The sequence below is a fragment of the Nyctibius grandis genome, chromosome 19, assembly GCF_013368605.1.
Source record: "Nyctibius grandis isolate bNycGra1 chromosome 19, bNycGra1.pri, whole genome shotgun sequence".
Lineage (NCBI taxonomy): Eukaryota > Metazoa > Chordata > Aves > Nyctibiiformes > Nyctibiidae > Nyctibius > Nyctibius grandis.
In genome coordinates this window covers 5,176,077-5,194,100 of record NC_090676.1, presented here as the reverse complement: position 1 = coordinate 5,194,100, position 18,024 = coordinate 5,176,077, and the positions used below count along the sequence as shown (strand labels likewise).

General features: G+C 43.1%; 1 protein-coding gene across 1 annotated transcript; it reads left to right on the top strand.

The window, feature by feature from the left end:
- Window positions 1-1,786: 1,786 nt before the first annotated feature.
- Window positions 1,787-16,334, top strand: NPEPL1 (aminopeptidase like 1). Its single transcript, XM_068416143.1, has 12 exons — window positions 1,787-2,009; window positions 3,243-3,428; window positions 4,603-4,773; window positions 7,420-7,509; window positions 8,207-8,288; window positions 8,488-8,630; window positions 9,185-9,262; window positions 11,606-11,706; window positions 12,361-12,484; window positions 13,651-13,827; window positions 14,476-14,586; window positions 15,426-16,334. The coding sequence occupies exons 1-12, from the start codon at window positions 1,860-1,862 to the stop codon at window positions 15,582-15,584; spliced, it is 1,572 nt and encodes a 523-aa protein (XP_068272244.1). The 5' UTR covers window positions 1,787-1,859; the 3' UTR covers window positions 15,585-16,334.
- The last annotated feature ends 1,690 nt before the right edge of the window (window positions 16,335-18,024 follow it).

Here is an 18,024-nt window from a genome sequence, read left to right as displayed (position 1 = left end):
GACAGAAGTTAAACTCAGATGTCAACTGTCCTGTGTGATGACCTGGAATTTATTGAAGCTGATTATATCTAGGAAAAAACAAACAAACAAAAAACACCAACAAAACAACTTCTAGGCTTCTAAATCATTTCAGATGTCTAGCTTGTTACAGTTCAGTCTAAATAATTACCAGCAGCTCAATCACACTCTTAGGCAGTTCTTTGTAAAAATCTCTCTATGTGGAGTGTTGCAGAATCGGTACCATCTGTGCTATCTATTGGGCAGTGGAAGCCCAAAAAAGCCAATGCAACTGAGGAGCAGCTTGGCTTTGGTAGTGGCTGCTGCCTACTCAGGTGTTACGGGAGCAAGAGCTGCCTGAACCTACTGCCTGCGTTTCTGTCCAGCCCTGTAATCATCTCTGGGTGCTGCTGCAGAGGAAGCTGGTACACTCTGTTCTGCAGGTTGTGGCCTCTTCATGGTTGCTGGATGATTATTCTCTGCTTGTGTTGAACCTCTGCTTACAAAGTCCAATGGGAAACGGCATGACTCAAACAGAACAGCGTTGCTAGAGCATCTCCCAAGAATCATGGCTCCCTACCTTGTAGGAATCACCTATAAAGCTGTTGGCTTGTACAGAATTTCTCTGTTAAAATGAGCTGCTGCTCCTTGTAAGAGAAGTGAATTCTAGTGATAGGTGAAAATGGTGGTATTGAAAGCACTGTAATAGCAAATTTATTTCTACTGCAAGCCTCTCTAGAAACTGAAGAGTAAAAGGGAAGAATTATTTTCTTGCTTGGTGATTTTTTTGGAATGCTAAGAATTTGGAGTGCTAAAAATTTGAATTAATATAATTGATGCAGTGTTCACTGAGGCTGCCTAGATTGTATTGATTTAAGGTTTGCTTTTATGAAACATCACAACACAAAGGAATCTTATGTCCTTTACTTTAATCCTTAGAAACCTTGTCTTTGGTACAGCCTTACAAAATGAAAGTCTTGGATCGGTGACAGTGAAACTGATGTTGTTGGAAAAAATGTATATTTACTGTCTCAAAAAAAAACCCCAACAAAATTTGCTTTTTCCTCTCTTTCTGGAATATTTTGTAGACATATGTTTTATCCAAAGTTTAACTTCATGAGAAAAACAGGAATTTAGCTTTTTCCATTTTTATCCCTATGTAACTTTACACTTTCAAAATGAAGAATTTCCATCCTAAAATGGTATTATGAGGGGAAAATATGGACTTTCACCTTGATACAACTGCATGTCAGTTGTGGAGGGAGCTGGATGAGTACTAACACCTTTCTCTCTGAAAAACACCGGATGATCTGATGCATGGAGTGGGGCACAGGGGAACTCACACTTTGCACAGCGATGTTACTGGGGTTTTTTTCCCATTTTCCCTAGAACCTACGAAACTAAAAACCCTGATCCCCTCGTGTGCTTGCTGAAGCCCGGCTCAAACACAAAGACCTGGCACAGCGCTTCTTTCTAACCCAGACCGCCCAGGGCAGGCAATAAGGACCCGCCGTTACACGCGCCGTGTGTGGGGGAGTGCCGGTGCGAACGAGCCGCAAACCGTGCCTGGGCGCGGGCCCCGTGCCGGGGCTCTGCGGGGCCGTGGCACGGGGAGGCCGTTTCGGAAGGGGTCGGGCAGCTGCCCCGCGGGCCGGGCCGGCTCCCTCCGCCGCATCCGGGTACCGCGCCCCGCCCGGCCCGGCGCGTCGCCCGCCTGCGGTGCCCGGCGCGGCCGCCGGGGGCCGCCCGCGCCGCCGTAGTGCCCGCCCCGCGGAGCCGGCGCCGGGCGGCGGGGCGGAGCCGTGCGGACGAGCCGAGCCGAGCCGGGCCGGGCCGAGCCGAGCCGGGCTGCGGGCAGGAAGATGGCGAACGTGCAGCTGGAGTTCCAGGCCAGTGCCGGCGAGGCGGACCCGCAGAGCCGCCCGCTGCTCGTCCTGGGCCAGCTCCACAACCTCCACCGCCTGCCCTGGGCCCAGCTGCGGGGCAAGCTGCAGCCGCGGGTCACCGAGGAGGTGAGGCCGGGCCGCGGCGGGAGCGCGGTGTCCCCGTCCCCCCCTCACACACGCGCACAGCCCCTGAGGCGGCGGCGGCCCCGGCGCGGGGGGGCGGCAGCGCGGCCCCCGCCCCGGCACCGCCCCCCGGGGCGCCCCCGGGCCCCCCCGGGGACGCGTCTCCCCGCCCCGGCCCCGAGCGGCCTCGTGGTGCGGGGGAGGCGGGGGCTCGCCCGGCCTGCGGCTGCCTGAGCGGCGCGGGGCCTGCTGCGGCGCGGGTCGGGCGGGGACGGAGCCTGCCGGGCCCGCGGGAGGGGAGCCCGGCCTTGAGCCCCCGGGCCGGCGCGTTTTGCCCTGTGAAACCGCCTCGGAGCGGCCCTTAACGGAAAAATAAAGGGGAACTCAGCGGGCTCGGCCCGGGGACGGCAGCGGGTCCGGCAGGAGCCTGTTGCCGCGGCGGGGGGACCCGTGCAGCCCTTCGCCACCCGCGGGTGAAGCACCGCGGCTTCGCTCTGACACCCCTTGTGCCCCCCTCGCCGGGTGCAGAGCGCTTTGCCTTCCTCCGAGGTGACACGGCGGGGTCTGCAATTAGCTCAATTACCGAAACACGCGTTCTCAGGTGCCAGGTGGCCAGCGGGAGGCTGCGCCTGGCTCCCTGCGCGGGGGCAGCGCATGGCAGCGCTTCCCCTCTCCTGCTTTCGGCCCCCGCGGTGGGATGCGCGGACCTGTTTTTATTTAGACGGTGTGGATGGCTTGTGGTAAAATGATAAATGTTTTGCATCGCGGCTTTTAGGTCGCTAGATGCTTGGCCGGTTTTTTTGCTGGACTCTTGAGTCTCTTATTACAATATTTAGCCGCCTTTTTATTTTGTACTTTTTAATTAAATTGCTGTGTGAAACAATAACTCAGGACTATTAAATCAATGCATCTATTTACACTAGGAAAACTGTCAACTTAAAAAAAGCTCTGAAGCAGCCTTTGCACTAATGGTGTGTTTTTAAATTGTAATTCATATGGCTTAGAAGAGGTGCTTGTAATGGCAAGTACATTTGTATTTTCTGGTTAATAAACAGCTTTGTCATATTTCCTGTTTCTTTTCACTCTGGAGGTTATTGCATTTAAAAATATGTGCATAATTTTTTGTTTCCAACACCTAAAACCCTGCAATTAAAGAGTGCCTCAATATAGTGGGAATGAGATGGAAAGAAAAGTCTGATACAGTTCTTTGTCTTTAAATTCTTTTTTCCTCCCCAGATATGGCAATCTGCTTTAAGCACTCTGAATCCAAACCCCACCGACAGCTGTCCTCTCTACCTGAATTACGCCACTGTGGCCGCTTTGCCTTCCAGGGTCAGCCGACACAATAGTCCATCTGCAGCTCAGTTCATCACCCGCCTGGTTAGAAATTGCCTTCCAGGAGGTGTCAACAGATGTATTGTTGTAAGTGGCTGTTGGGAAATGCTTCTGGTGAAACGTCTAGTCAAGTATTTTCTCGACTTTTCAGGATTTTAGCTGTATCCAAGGAGACTGGACGTGGGCAAGTTTAACCAATATAATTATACTGACATTTATAAGTGGTTTTGCACTGACATGTAAACAAGCCCTAATTATAATAGCTTATGCATGCTCAAGCAGTTGGAGGGAATTAAGGTTGGATATGTATGGAATGTCTTGAACTAGGAACGTCCGTGCAAAGGGAGCCGCTAGCAGCTTTTTTCAAACTAGGATTTATGACATTAGCACATGCTTTAGAAGATTGACGTAGCCTGCATGCAGGGTGCTATGTCTTGTTGCATAACCCATTTAAGGTGCCTTGTTTGTGTTATTCAGTGAGTTTTAATAGTCTTCATGCAAACTAATGCTCCAACGTGAGTCCTTTGCAGGACAAGCTCTTGGACTGCTTTGGTCATCTTCTGTACGCGCCTGATGAATTGGTTATTTGTTTCTATGGCTTCCCCAGATTAATTCAGATTTCTAGGTTGTTAGAGAAGACTCATACCGTCAGTGTCAGTAACATAATCTAATTATACTCTTCACTTGGAAAACTTATTTGCAAGAGTAATAACTCTCCTTAATTTTTTCCCTTATAGTTAACTTAGAAAATGTTTAGCTAAAACTGCTTTCCATTGGTAATTTCTGTAATGAGCTTCAGAAAAATATTTTATATGTTAAAAAGCTTTTGGGTTAATATTAGCCACGTTCTCATATAATTTCTCTTTGTTTCGTTTGTTTTGAACACATATTGATGGTTCCCATGCTTTTTTTTTGTCTTAATCCGGAGGCTAACCTGTGTTAATTGCATTAGTATAATTAAAGTAGTCCAGCTCCCTTATAAGGATATACTAATGCCCACACAGTCATGTCCAGCAGTGTAATTAATTTCCATATGGGACATGAACTGAACCAGTTCAGTGTGGTGCTGTTCATACTGCCACCCAATCCGTGCAGAACATGACATACAAGTATGTCTTGATTCAGACATCAGTTATTTCCAGCCCCCTCCTTTTTTTTTCCTCTCTTCACCAATAATATCACCGGTTACAGAACCTTTTAAATGTAGTCTTCCACATCCCTAATGTTATCTGACTTGTTTGTCTTCTCGCTGGTGTTTCAGATGGTGTGTGAGCGGTCTGAAGTCTTCGCTTCTGCTTGTGCTTTGGCCAGGGCTTTCCCGTTGTTCACACATCGGTCCAGCGCATCAAGACGCACAGAGAAGAAAACTGTAACGGTAGAGTTTTACCTGGTTGGACAAGACAACGGACCAATAGAAGTGGCAACGCTTAAAGTAAGATTTTGGTTTTTTCCGCCATCAGTTGTTTCCATTATTCCTTGAAATATTTTTTATATTTTTTCTTCAATTTGTTGCATGCACGAATACATCTGTCTCAGGCTACATATGCAATAGGTGTTTTATCTAAAGTAATAAATTATTCTAGGTCAAAGTTCCTTGAAATGGATCAGTTCACAGCACCTGTGAGTAGAAATATTGAACATATTACTGCAGCAAAGGCTGAAGATGTTATCAGAATTTAGATTTCAGGGGTGGAAAACACCAAACAAGTAGCACAAAGAAAAGGTGTCCTTTCTCATGTTTATTATAGATGCAAATAGTGTATTTTTAGCCTTTAATATTACATTGCCTTCAGTGTATGCGCTTCTCACTTTCTTTTATCTGGGCAAAATCTGTATGTGGCTATGCAGGTCAATATCATAGTGAAGTCACTAAAAGTTGCGTGAATCACATATGGCCTCTGCTATTTCTGTCTGATGTACCTCTTTGGCTGAGTTTTTCTAGCAGAACTTTAGCCAGAAACAAGACCCTAAGAAACAATACAGCTTGGAGATGAGCTGTTCATAACAGTTAAATATGTCTCGAGTCATCTTTCAATAGCAGCTGATCAAAGACTATTTCCCTTGTACCTGACTGTTACAGAGAAGAAACTCCACATCAGGTGACTTTTAATATGCTAGGTCATTCCTCTTCAAGATCCTCACGTAAAAGCTCTTCCGAGGTTTGCACTTAAGCTGTCAGGCAACTTCCTCTTCAGTGTTCCAGGCTCTGTGCTTCGGTACAGATGGACACTCACTTAGCTGATCAGTCAGTGAGGTTATACAAATCCCTTAAAAATTTTGACAATGGATTTGACAAAGGGGACCGTGTCACTGCATCTGAAATTTGCAGAATTGCAGCTTTAGGGCATTTTTTTTTTCCTCTCAGTATCTTTTCCTCCATACTTTGTCCTTACTCTACGAACTGGGTTAGCCACAGCAAATGATGCCAGACCAGTTTTCAGGAAAGTGACAAAGACAGACGTGCTATGAGTACAACTGTTGATTGCTCAATTTTTCCAGGCTCCAAATCAGAAAAAACGTAACTGGTATCAAAAACAGTTCCTTCAGATAGGCAGATTCCAAACCACTTGAGTTATTTATAACTAAAAAACAAAGCTGAAATGATTTCTACCTCCTGTTCTTCCCCTTGATGTCAATGCCAAAACTATTACTGGTTTCCTTCAAGCTAAGTTTTCACCCCTTAAATTCAGCCGGCACCAGACAGCTAACACGGAGTGTGGAAAAGGCATGTGGTGTAGGATTTTTTTAGCTAAACCTCCCCCTCGGCATGTAGCTGTATTTTGCACCTACTGCATTGTCCAGGATATTTTATGGTGAGGACTAGCAGGGATTGTCACAGTTTTACAAGGCACTTCTTAAAACTGTCTTTATCCAGGTTCTCTTGAGTACCCTGGAAGCCAAACCCAGGCACAGATTATTTCTGTAAGTCATGTTGTTTCCCTTGGAGTTGACGTTTGGGCTAGAGCACCTCCATTTACCTGCATGGCCCTAATGGTGAATCACTCCAAACGTAACCTGGCTCCTGAGGAGGTCCTTATCCCTTTGGGGGAAGTAAAGCAGTCAAAAGTAATTGTAGGGAATCAGGCACCATTCCAAAGTAAGCCAAGGTTTATGAGTCTGCTGGGATACGGAATGTGTAGAGTCCTTAGGCCGGTCTGGCCAAGCCAAACTTCGGGTACCTCAGCAGGAATAACTGTCCAACGCATCAGATTCCTTTGTAACCCCTCTTGACTCACCCTTCTGCTGTGTGTGGTCTTCAGTGTAGTGCGGCTACTGGAAAGCTTGAACAAAGTTTTCTTCCACCTAGTCTTTTTGTTTCAAGTTGTTGATTCACAGGAGTTAAAAGTTGAAGCTTAATGCCTGGTGCCCCCATTGTCCTTTTTGTCAGGAGGATCCTTCTTTAAGGAAACAGCCTCAGCATGCTCACTCTGGACCATTTTGATTCTGTCCCACTCTTGCTTAGATAAGTTTTCCCTCAGTCCAGGTGAGGGTCAGTCCATTTTGCCACAGGAATGAGGAAAGAGTTGCATGCATGTTTTACAGAAATATGAAATATTCCACATTCCCCGTGGGCCTGCCATAGAGAATGTCTTAGGGTAGTAATCTCTGTTGTGCTCAGCCACTCTGCCTGCCATATATAAACTTTGCGGTTTCCCATGTTGTAGATTAGGTAATCTCTGCAGGTTTCCAACCCAAGCAGCCTACAAGCTCATTGTGACTTCCTGAATTGGCTGCCTCTTATCTTTCTTTCCTCCACCTCACATTGCCTTCCTGGTCTCACTTTGATAGTGGAGAAGGCTACTGATTTTGCCATAACAGTTCACTGTGGGAAGGAATACAGTTGCTTAGAAATTAGAGCACAGGGAAAAATAATTTAAGCTTAACACGCACAAAAAATAACGGTTAGCTTGTTTGACATTATTACTGTAGAACTGCCTGTGATTGGTTGCAGTTAAGCATTAATGTGCTCCAGAGGAACCACACATCTGGTATAGGCTGCATGGGACTAAATGCAAAGCTGTGCAGAAAACCAGCCAAGCCAAGGCCAGTTCTCAGGTGTCCTCACTTCTTTTTATAGTGTCTGGCAAGTGCTGCAGAAGGAGTCAGGCTGGCTGCTCGGATTGTGGACACCCCATGCAATGAGATGAACACAGATAACTTCCTGGAGGTAGGTAATAACACCTGATGAGTAAGAGTTACTAATTGTAAGTCTAGACTACAGTAATCAAGAACTAGTGTTGCTATCTCTTAGCAAAACCTGTATGTCAGCAGTGGGAAGCACATCAAAGAACCTGTCCAAGGATGCTGAGGCTATTTCTTTGGACTTTAATATTTCATAGAACTTTGCTAAGTTGGAAGGAGGCAGAGCGTACAGCTTGGGGTAAGGCACTGGGAGTCAGAAGACATGAGTTCTTGATTCAGTCATGACACTGGCTTCTTTGCCTGTGCTAGTGTTATCTTAAGCGTGATGGTGATAAGTGTTTCTGAAATTATGGGACAGAAGTTGTCATGTTTCCAAATGAGTTTTATCATAAAGATCTGGAAAGCTGTTGAGAACGAAAATATGCCTGTCCCATTGCATCATGATCCAATGGAGTGAACAGCTGGCCTTTACCTCTGAAGATTTCTTTTATTGGTGGAGCTTAAAGGTCAAGTTTGTATTTCAGGCCATAGTAAGTCAAGGATGTCTCAGCGGGATTAGGCCATTGGAAAACCAGCACCACTCCCAACATTGTGTATGTTTGTATGTGTACGCATGCAAAAATCACACAAAACCTTTATGTGGGTACCCATATGTGTGGAAAGACACAAATGTGTCCTCCTGATGACTGACTGACAATGTCCTTTTTCTTTTAATGATTAAGGAAATCAAAAAAGTTGGCAAGGATCTTGGGATTACTCCTACCCTTATTCGAGATGAGGAGCTGAAAGAGAGAGGCTTTGGAGGTATATCTTGTTGAAAATTCAGCTTTTTTTCCTAGCAGTTAATTGGAATATTTTGCCATCTCCTTTGTAATGTTTTATTTGACCATTTTTGAAACAGTTTTATTGCCCATAGTATTCCAAGATGTTTTACAGAAAATAGCCACAGATTGCTCCCCACAGGATTTCTTCCCCACAAGTGATTTACTTCTCTGTTTTCCAGGTATCTACGGAGTTGGCAAGGCAGCTCTGCATCCTCCAGCCCTGGCAGTTCTCAGTCACACTCCAGATGGTGCTACACAGACCATTGCATGGGTGGGCAAAGGTATTGTGTATGACACTGGAGGACTCAGCATTAAGGGAAAGGTACATAAACACTTGTTCTTCTGCTGCCTTTGCTTACAATGTTGTTTTCTGATGGAAATAATTCAGTTAATGTCTGTAGGAAACCAAAGTATATTTATTTGAGTAAAAACTTGATCTACTGTCATCCATATGGACACAAACTACCAAGGGAGAAGACCAAATAGGATTCAAGGAACATTTTACAGAGCAGGTAGATACCTGATATTTTGCCCTTTAACTATTGTCCACTGCTAGGCAAAAGCTAGAAACAAAGATGTTTAATTTCTGATTTTGGAGACAGATCCAAAACCCAAGCGAGTTGGCCTCAGTGCTAATCTTGTGAACAACCTTTTTCTTTTCTCTTTTCTAACAAATTAGCAGCAGAGGTTTAGTGTTTTCCAGTTCTAAGGCAAGATCCGCCAATAAGCAGATGCACGTGTTCTGTGTTTCTGTTAATGGCTGAGCACTGTCAAGACCAGAGTTACACAAGCATCAGAAATACTAGTTTTAGCAGATGTTAATGTGAAATTCTCTTTTAAAGGAAAAAAAAAATCACTATGGTTCTGTTTAAACAGACTACTATGCCTGGGATGAAGCGAGACTGTGGTGGAGCAGCTGCTATTTTGGGTGCCTTCAAAGCCACTGTAAAGCAAGTAAGTAAAATGTGTTAATTGATATCATGTAGCCTAGTATTGCCAAGGAGCAGTCTGGCTTTGGATATATTCCCAGATATGGGGGCCAGTCTAATCCTGAAGTTATGACCTGCCACTGCTGTTGATGATCTTGAGCCACTCTGCTCTTTCTGCTGTTTCAGGAAAATACTTCAAATCTTTACCGGGAACTTGAGAATTGTGAGAAATTCCTGGAGTGCTAATTTTTTTTTTAAGAATCTTTCTTGAATTTCAGGGTTTGTACTGCAGACTGAGTGGTTTCTAGTTCCTTGAATCAGATTTATACCTGAGTTATCCAGTGCTGATTTTGTTTAAGCTGTGGGATTTGGGGCAGCTGTCGTCCCCTTAGCAAAGAAGGGGATGAGTGACTCTGGGATATGAATTGTGTCCATATTCCAAATCCTGTGCCAGTTCTAATATTAACCTACTGGGGAAGTGGTAGCTCTAGGCTCTCAGGAGCTGCATCTTGGTTTGCTCCTGTGGTCAGAAAGTAGTAGGGGAGCTGAGAGGAAGCCAGGTATTGAAATACAAAGAATTAAAAAAATGCATATTGCACTTTAACAATATGAACTGGGGAAAAGAAGTGGCCACTGCCAATAAAACTCTGCCCTCTCCACAAATCCAGTGACTGAGTCTTGCTGACAGAGCAGCTATTGCCTCCAAGGAGTATCCAAAGTTCAAAGAACATTTACTGCTGCAGATTAATGCATAGATCTGATGGAAGCTTTGTCCAGGGAGTGATCAGTGCCAAATTCCCTTTTCTCAACAGTTCAGCTCTGTGCCTTGGCCCTAGCAGCATGTTTCATGTGGAAAGATTGTAAACTTCACAGTTATCTGCAGAGACTTAAAATTGAAAACAGATTTGTGAGCAGCATCTCGGGCAAAACCGCTGGCTTTCCATAACTAAGTCCTTCAGAAAGTTAGATCATGCGTTCGCGAGGGATGAGAGCTGGAACTTAAACAATGCTTTGGGAGAGTCTGGGAAAGCCATGGACGTGGTACCTTCTTTTGGGGATTCAGTCCTTGTGTCCGAAGTAGTTTTGTGTGTAATTATCTGCACTGAGAGAAGTTGCATTCACAATCACAGTAGGTGGGAACCAAAGTGATCTGTCATTTCATACGCAGTTACTGTAACAATGAATAAACTGGCAGCGACATGTTTGGACAAACTGAGCCTGATGAAGCTGTCATACCTCACAAGAAATCTGTGCCTTTGTATGTAAAAACAAAAGTGATCTCACTGCTTAATTTTACGACCTTATGTAAGAAGACCCATTAATGAAATCCCTGCAGAAAATGCATTCAGATAGGCAGTGGAAAGAATTTGGGTTTACTGTTTTGAGACTTTTTTTTAAGTGCTCTTAAGAATAATATAAAGCTGGAAGGGGTTTAAATTAGCTATGCTTTGTCACAGAGACTGAAGTTGGAAACGTGTGTTGGATAGAAAGCTCCATGGGAAGAGGGGCAGAGGTTATTATCCATCTTCAGAAAATACCTACTTACATGTTGTTCAACAATTTTACAATGTGATTTAAAAGGCTTTGGGTAGCAAAATTAAGTAAGTGATTTTTCCTAAGTAGATGCATTTCATCTGATTTGAGCTTCCCAACACAAGGGAGAAGAGAAAAACATTCACTTAGATTCTTGAAATCCTTCTTGATCCTGTGTGTTAACATAGTGAATTCCTGCTTTTGAAGAGCTACAGACAGAACGAGATTCAGGAAAAGGCAACTGATAGTGGAAGCAGGTTTTCACTTTTTGACAGCAGATTAACCACATCTCCCACTTGGAGGAGGAAAATGGTGCAGTCCGGTGAGAGATTGTCAATGTAGTGGGGTTTTTGCTGTGCAGACCGTTTTGGAAGAGCAAAGGGTCGTAGATGGAAGGTTATCTCATCAACAATGCTGTTTGCCCACTGGCTGGACTAGAAACTGCAAAGTTACTTTATGGCTTCTAGATGCTGCCTGTTACTTTGAAAGGTTTTGATTGATGCATTTGCCCTTTAGATTTCAGAATGTGAGCTGATAGAGCAAGTCCAGATTTCTTCAGCTACAGACTTTTATCAAGAGATTAACAGTAAAACTGACCCTGGTTTCCCTAGGAATTTGATGTTTTTAAGGCTAGCTATCCCAGTTGAGGAGGAACTATGTTTTTATTTGTTAAATGCTGCTGTCTCCCTTTCTGTTCCTAAGATCCCTCCACACAATACAGCTGTTGCATAAATAAGAAAATCATCATCCATAAATCCATTTAAAATATCATCCATAACCGTATAAGCACTTGATTTTAAGCCAAAGTACCGTTTCTCTCCTATTGTCGTTACAGGGTTTTAAAGACAATCTTCATGCCGTTTTTTGTTTGGCTGAGAATGCAGTCGGACCACGTGCAACAAGACCTGATGACATTCATGTTCTTTACTCTGGAAAGTAAGATTGGATCTATCCTTTTCACAGAAACATTGAGAGGAAACATCATCTTTGGTTCTATTTATCTGAGTACCATGCAAATTGTGAACCTGTCCCTCACCAGCTTCCCTAAATATTGATAATAGTATTTCAGACAGCCACAGTAGTGAGTTTTAAGTGTGCTTAGTTTCCTGTTGGGTATGTAAATACACATCAAAATATATACCATATATCATGAGCTGAAGTTTCCTTAAAGCACTCAGGTTTAGGCTTTTTTTCCAGTACAGCCAGTTTTCTGTGTCCATCTGTAGTCTGTATTGTCTCAGTTGCAGAGGCAGGCTACCATTGTATAAGAACCTCTTCCTGTTTTAAGCAGAGTATGATCCCTCTTTGTATGGCAGTAATTTGTAAAATCCCAGCTCAACATGCCAGCCATTATACAGGCCCAACAAGTAGACGCAGCCATGGGGACAGTACTATTATAATCCTTTTCCACATACGCTCTGTCTGGATGCTTGCAGCTGGGGAATAAGCAGCCATACAGACTTGCAGAGTCAAATAAGAAAGCACGTTAGGTTTGAGTCTGCTTTCTCATCCAGTATTCTAGTCCAGACAGCTGAGTCCTAACTTCCAGCCTGAAGCACTGGTGTATTAAATGCCCTCTCTTCTTCCTAGAACTGTGGAAATCAATAACACTGATGCAGAAGGTAGGCTGATACTGGCCGATGGAGTAGCTTACGCATGCAAAGATCTTGGAGCTGATATCATTCTTGATATGGCCACTCTTACTGGAGCTCAGGTACTGATACAGAACTGCTAGTGGACAAGGGGGTGTGTGTCCTTCTACTGTCTGTGCATCGTGCGCTGCTTTGCCTCTGTCCTGCTAGTCTTTGGTGGAAGGTAGATACTGTGAACTATTGTGACTGATGGTGGCTTCCAAAACTTGTGCAAGAGAAAGTTGCCAGCAACCACCCCAGTAAATGGTAATCCTCTGTGCACATGACATGTGCTGTGAATGTGTTACATTTATAGCTGCAATACTCAAGCAGGGTTTTTTTTGTTCTTTATGAAACTTTTATCCTTTTGCATACTTAAAAAATGGAATTCTTCTGATGACATTAGGAGCTGATGTAAGCAATCCAGTATTCAATGTTTGCAATTCAGCAGCTTTATAATTAGCAAAACTGATTTGATGGTAGTGATTAGAAATTTTCTTGTCCATAAAACGGCTTACATTGTAAGTCATACACAGAATGACACAAGGGTACAAATTTAATGCTATTGTTTTTTGAAATCTGTTCCTGTTTTATAGAAGGTTGTATTGACGAGCAGTGATTCTTGTGGTTTAATTGCCTAGAAAATGAATTGGTCTTCATATCAGGAAGAGAAATGGTGGCAAATTTTAGAGGCATGAATGTTGCATACGTTCATGTAAACATCAGTCCTTTGAAAACTTCCCATCATTGTCCTACTGGAAAACTGATGTGATGGTGGCTTCTGGGTTTTGTATATTTGGAAGGAAGCAACCTTTCCGATTAATGAGGACTGTTTGTGTGATTGACACACATTGCTGGGGTATCCTCTGTGTATGTGTGTGTGTGTTAGATGTTTTATTTATAATTCATTGCTGATTTAATTTTATTTCTAAGGATAATGTAAAGTGATATGTTTGCTTGCTCAGTAACGATAAAGAAATATTTTTGTGGGACAGCGGTTTGAATAGGCCAGACAAATGCAGACTATTTCACTGCAGAATGGATTTTCAGAAATTTTTAAGGATTCAGCAGTAACTACAATGTCTTTTTCTGCATTTGTAACACTACCTTCTTGTTTTTGAGACTTTTTTTTCTTGGTGGTTTTGTTAGATGGAAAGCAGCTGTTAATGCTGAGAGGGAGTAGTACAGAATTATCTTACACAGCACAGTTAAGATGAATCCTTCCTGATTTTGTCTTATGTCTCACTAGGGAATTGCTACAGGAAAGTATCATGCTGCTGTCCTTACCAATAACGAAGAGTGGGAAAAGGCTTGTGTTAAAGCTGGCAGGAACTGTGGGGACTTGGTCCATCCTCTTGTGTATTGCCCTGAGCTGCACTTCAGTGAATTTACCTCTGCTGTAGCTGATATGAAGAACTCTGTGGCAGTAAGATTTTTTTTTTTCTTTAAATTTCATTTATTACATAAAAATGTGTGTTTTCTAGGTAATGTGCTGGCCTGTTGATAGCTGGCTGAAAGCTCTTCACAAGGGCTGTAGCCTTTTAGAAATAGGCCGTATAATTATGGTCTTCAAGGTCTTTGACCTGGGGATTTTGCAGGCTGTATGTCACTACACTGATATTTAGTGTCAACGTGCAGCAGGGTAGCCTGCTGCAAAGGTATCTTTGGGCTGCTTGCCTTTTAAGCATGGCCCTAAGATGAATGCTGAATTCCTGGATGGAGATGGTTTAAGAAGACAAGTATTCCTTAGGTCATGTGTAACCAACAGGAAATTGAGGACAGAGGCCTCAGAGATTGCTGCAGCTGCTTTTGCTGTGTTTGAGAGTTACAATGCGTGCTAAGTTCCATTAACACTGCAGAAGGAGCATGGGCAGAAGAGGAATTGAGCAGGGCCAGACTGCTACCAAGGATTAAGTCAAAGGATTTACAGGGTAGTTGGTTTGCAAGACTGTGTTTTAGGGCCATTCATTAAGCTCTGAACTAGATTTGCACAACTGTCTTTTCTGTAGGCAAGAATAAAACATTGACATTTTCTTTTCTTGCAAGACCAACTGTATTTTTATTATCTCTACAGGACCGAGACAATACTCCAAGCTCCTGTGCTGGGCTCTTCATTGCTTCTCACATTGGCTTCGACTGGCCTGGAGTCTGGGTCCATATAGACATCGCTGCACCTGTTCATGCAGTGAGTATGTTCATATGACTTCTGACATTTTCCTGGTTGAGCAAGCTGGGTAAAGAGAACTGCTTGTGCCTGCAGATACTCTGAATTCTGTGCCATCAAATTCAAAGCAAGAGAATTAGGTGGAGAAGAGTTGTTTTCAAAAGTGTTGACTCTTCACCTGTGTTGGCAATTTCTTTGTTTTGGTAGCTTCATCTGTTCATATGTTTCATTTTGCTTTTAAAATATTCTAACAGTCACTTTAACGAGCAACATCTTTATCAATGTAAACTTTGACAACTTGCATGCTTTCTGTTTGTGGCAGTAATCCTAGCCTGCCATTTTCACCCGCATTGTTTTAAGATGGTTGACCAGAGTTGATCATCCTGCCTGCTGACCTGCAGCAGGGAAAACATTTGTTTCCTCTTGGGGGTTTCCCCTCCTCCCTTTGATGAAACTTGTGTATGTTCTTTTTTCCTAAAAAACAAGCCAATTTACTCCCCCCGTCTCCTTTTTCTTTAAACCTAACTTACGTAGCTCATACTCCAAATCCATGCTCATGCTGGATGAAACATTCCCTGGCCTGAACAATGCTGGTATAAATCCACCCTCAAGTCAGTGTGAGCTCTGTTCTCATGTGAATCAAGCGATGTGTTGGTTTAATCTAACGGGGACAGATTCCAGTAGCAGCCAGGATGCAGAAGCACAAGCTGAGCAGGCCTGCCAGGGACCCCAAGTGTTCACTGTGCCCATGAGCCGTCACTGCTCTTGTTGAATGGGTGGGTAAATTGGAACTAGATTCAGATCATACAATCTGAAGTGTGAATGGTTCTTTTTTTTTTTTTTTTTTTTTTTTCCCCTAGGGTGAACGAGCTACTGGCTATGGCGTGGCTTTGTTGCTGTCCCTGTTTGGAGGGGCATCTGAAGACCCTTTGCTAAACATGGTGTCCCCTCTAGGGTGCAATGGAGACTCTCCCACTGAAGATATGGAAAGAGATTCCAAAAGGCGGCGCCTGGTTTAACACGCCCCCCGCCCTAGGTGACGGGCGGTGTGGGTTACCTCACTTTGCACTGATTCATTCTCAAGCAATGAAAATGTCACACAGCAGAAATTGCCATTTTTTTTTACTATCATTATAAGATTTATTACTTGTTTCTGATAAAACCAGCCTGATTTATTGTTGGTTTTTTTTTTTTAAATTATTGGTGCACACAGTTGCTGAACAATATCAGTGGTGCAGAGTCCAGGCTCAACTAACTGTATCAGGAAGAGGGCGCATCCTCCTCTGAGCTCCTCACAAAACCTAACTAAGTGCATTAATGCATGAGAAGCTCTCTCTAGTCTGAAGAAGCAACTGCAGCTATTGCTTACGAAGCCTTCTGAATTACTTACTATATGTGAGGTTTTATCAGACATTTCTGCAGGCCCTGATACATCTCAGAACACAGGACAAGGAAAAAAAACCTCTGTAGACTTGGCTTATTCAGTGACAATTTAGCTTAGCAGCAAAGGAGATGTAATGAGAAAAGGCCTATAGTTTTAATAAGGTGCTGTTTCCGCATGTTTAATGTTTTTCTGACCAGTAAAATCAGCAAGAGTGGTCCAGAACATATCTCTACATAAATCTTTCACATACAAATTACAGAATGTATTCATTTTAAATGAGGAAATAAAATAGGAGGACTGTGATTGAGTAAAATCGGTTTACAAAGCAGAGTGGCTTCTTGCCACTTAATAAATTTATTATTATTAAAGCAGCTTACATATCCCATGTGGTGTTTCGTGGTGTTATTTACATTTATGAGAACACTGAGTGCTCCAAAAGTTTGTGTGTGACATCATTACTCTGTTCAAATTCCTTTTCCCAGCACTCATACATCTGAAAACAGACTTAATAGAGTAACAGCTTATACTGGATGGTTTGAGGCAGTTCTGAAGAGCTTACACTGCTTCACTTTGTTCGATTTAACGGGAATCAGGGATGCATCGTATCAGTTTCTGTATAAGCCAGTCACAAGGACCTTCCAAGCAAGAGTTTGACTGGGCTGCCCCTGGGAAATGACTTGCCCCAATTTCTGTAATGTCAGCAGCAGCGCTGGGAACAGAGCGACCAAGCTTTAATCAGTGCTGGTCCCTGCCCGGTGGTTCAAGCGTCAGCCTTTGGAAACGTTTCTTGGCTCAACCAGAGTGTTGATGGTGAAAAATCCCACCCAGCACACACTTTTGGCTGCTTTGCAGATAAAGTCAAGCTGAGTTGTGATGAATTACACCTTTCCCTGTGTCGGGGGTGATCTCTGGAGAGAACTGGTGCTAGGCTTTAGATGGTGTTCCAACAATGAGGTACACATCTGGTTTAGGCCTGAGTCTTTTTGATTAAAGACCTCATGGAAAGCTTAACACAGACAGGAGAAGAAACATTTTTCATTTTGGTTTTGTGGCTATGTTTGATTCTTAGGCAGAATGTAACTTTTTTAAAAAAAACAAAACTTCCTTAGTTCCTGTATTTGCTTCTCCCTTGCTGTTTTGGTTCCCTGGTCCACTTGATCATAGTTTTAGGTGATCTATATATAAATGAGTTCTGCCTTTGGTCATTCTAGACAGTCAATATAAAGCACTAAGGTACCAAAAGGTACCAAAAACTGTGGTGGGAAACACGTTGATGAAGAGTTACTGTCATTACTGACTCAGTCTGACCACTGAAGCTAATGGCAAAATGTTCCAATTTCAGTGCTCTGAAATCAAGTCTTCACTCTCCATCCTGTAGAAACACTCTTCAAATTAATCAATTCCAATTTTGAAATTTAGTGTTTTGCCAAAATGAGGCAGATTTTTACGTAAAAAGTAGCCTGTGGTTTTGTGGTATAAGGCTAAATTCTAATGTTATTCACTGAATGCAGCAAGCCCAGATAAAGGAGAAATTAGATTTTGATGACTGATTATCATATTCTCCAATTTCGCCGTGTCTCAAAGCATATAATTCTGCTGGATTTTATTTGGAAGGCACTTAATAGAAGCCATCTTTAAAAAGAAATGTCTAATATTAAAGAAATCTAATATGCAATACCTGAAAAGCAAATGGGATAAATATTTAGGAAATTAAACACTGAAAACCAGCTTAGGTTTGCTTAAGCAGAGTAAAATAATCAATCCAACACCTAATAGTAAAAGGTCTGATGCTTCCTCAGAAGGAGCTGTTTCAGGGGTACAAAATTAAAATCAAGGCTTTTTTTTTTTCCAATTCTGTAATAACATCACTTGCTATTCCCAATGTACATTATTATTTCCTTCTGTTTAGACAAGAGGTCTGTTCTCCAGAGCAGAAGCTTAGGACCTACACAAGACAGTGATTTGTGAGCTGTATTTACCAAATAAATTACTCTCTTCTGTGTTTCACAGAGCTTGCACTGGAGTTGTTCCTGTTAAGCTCACAGCGTTTCTTAACCTCCTAACGAGTGGAATTT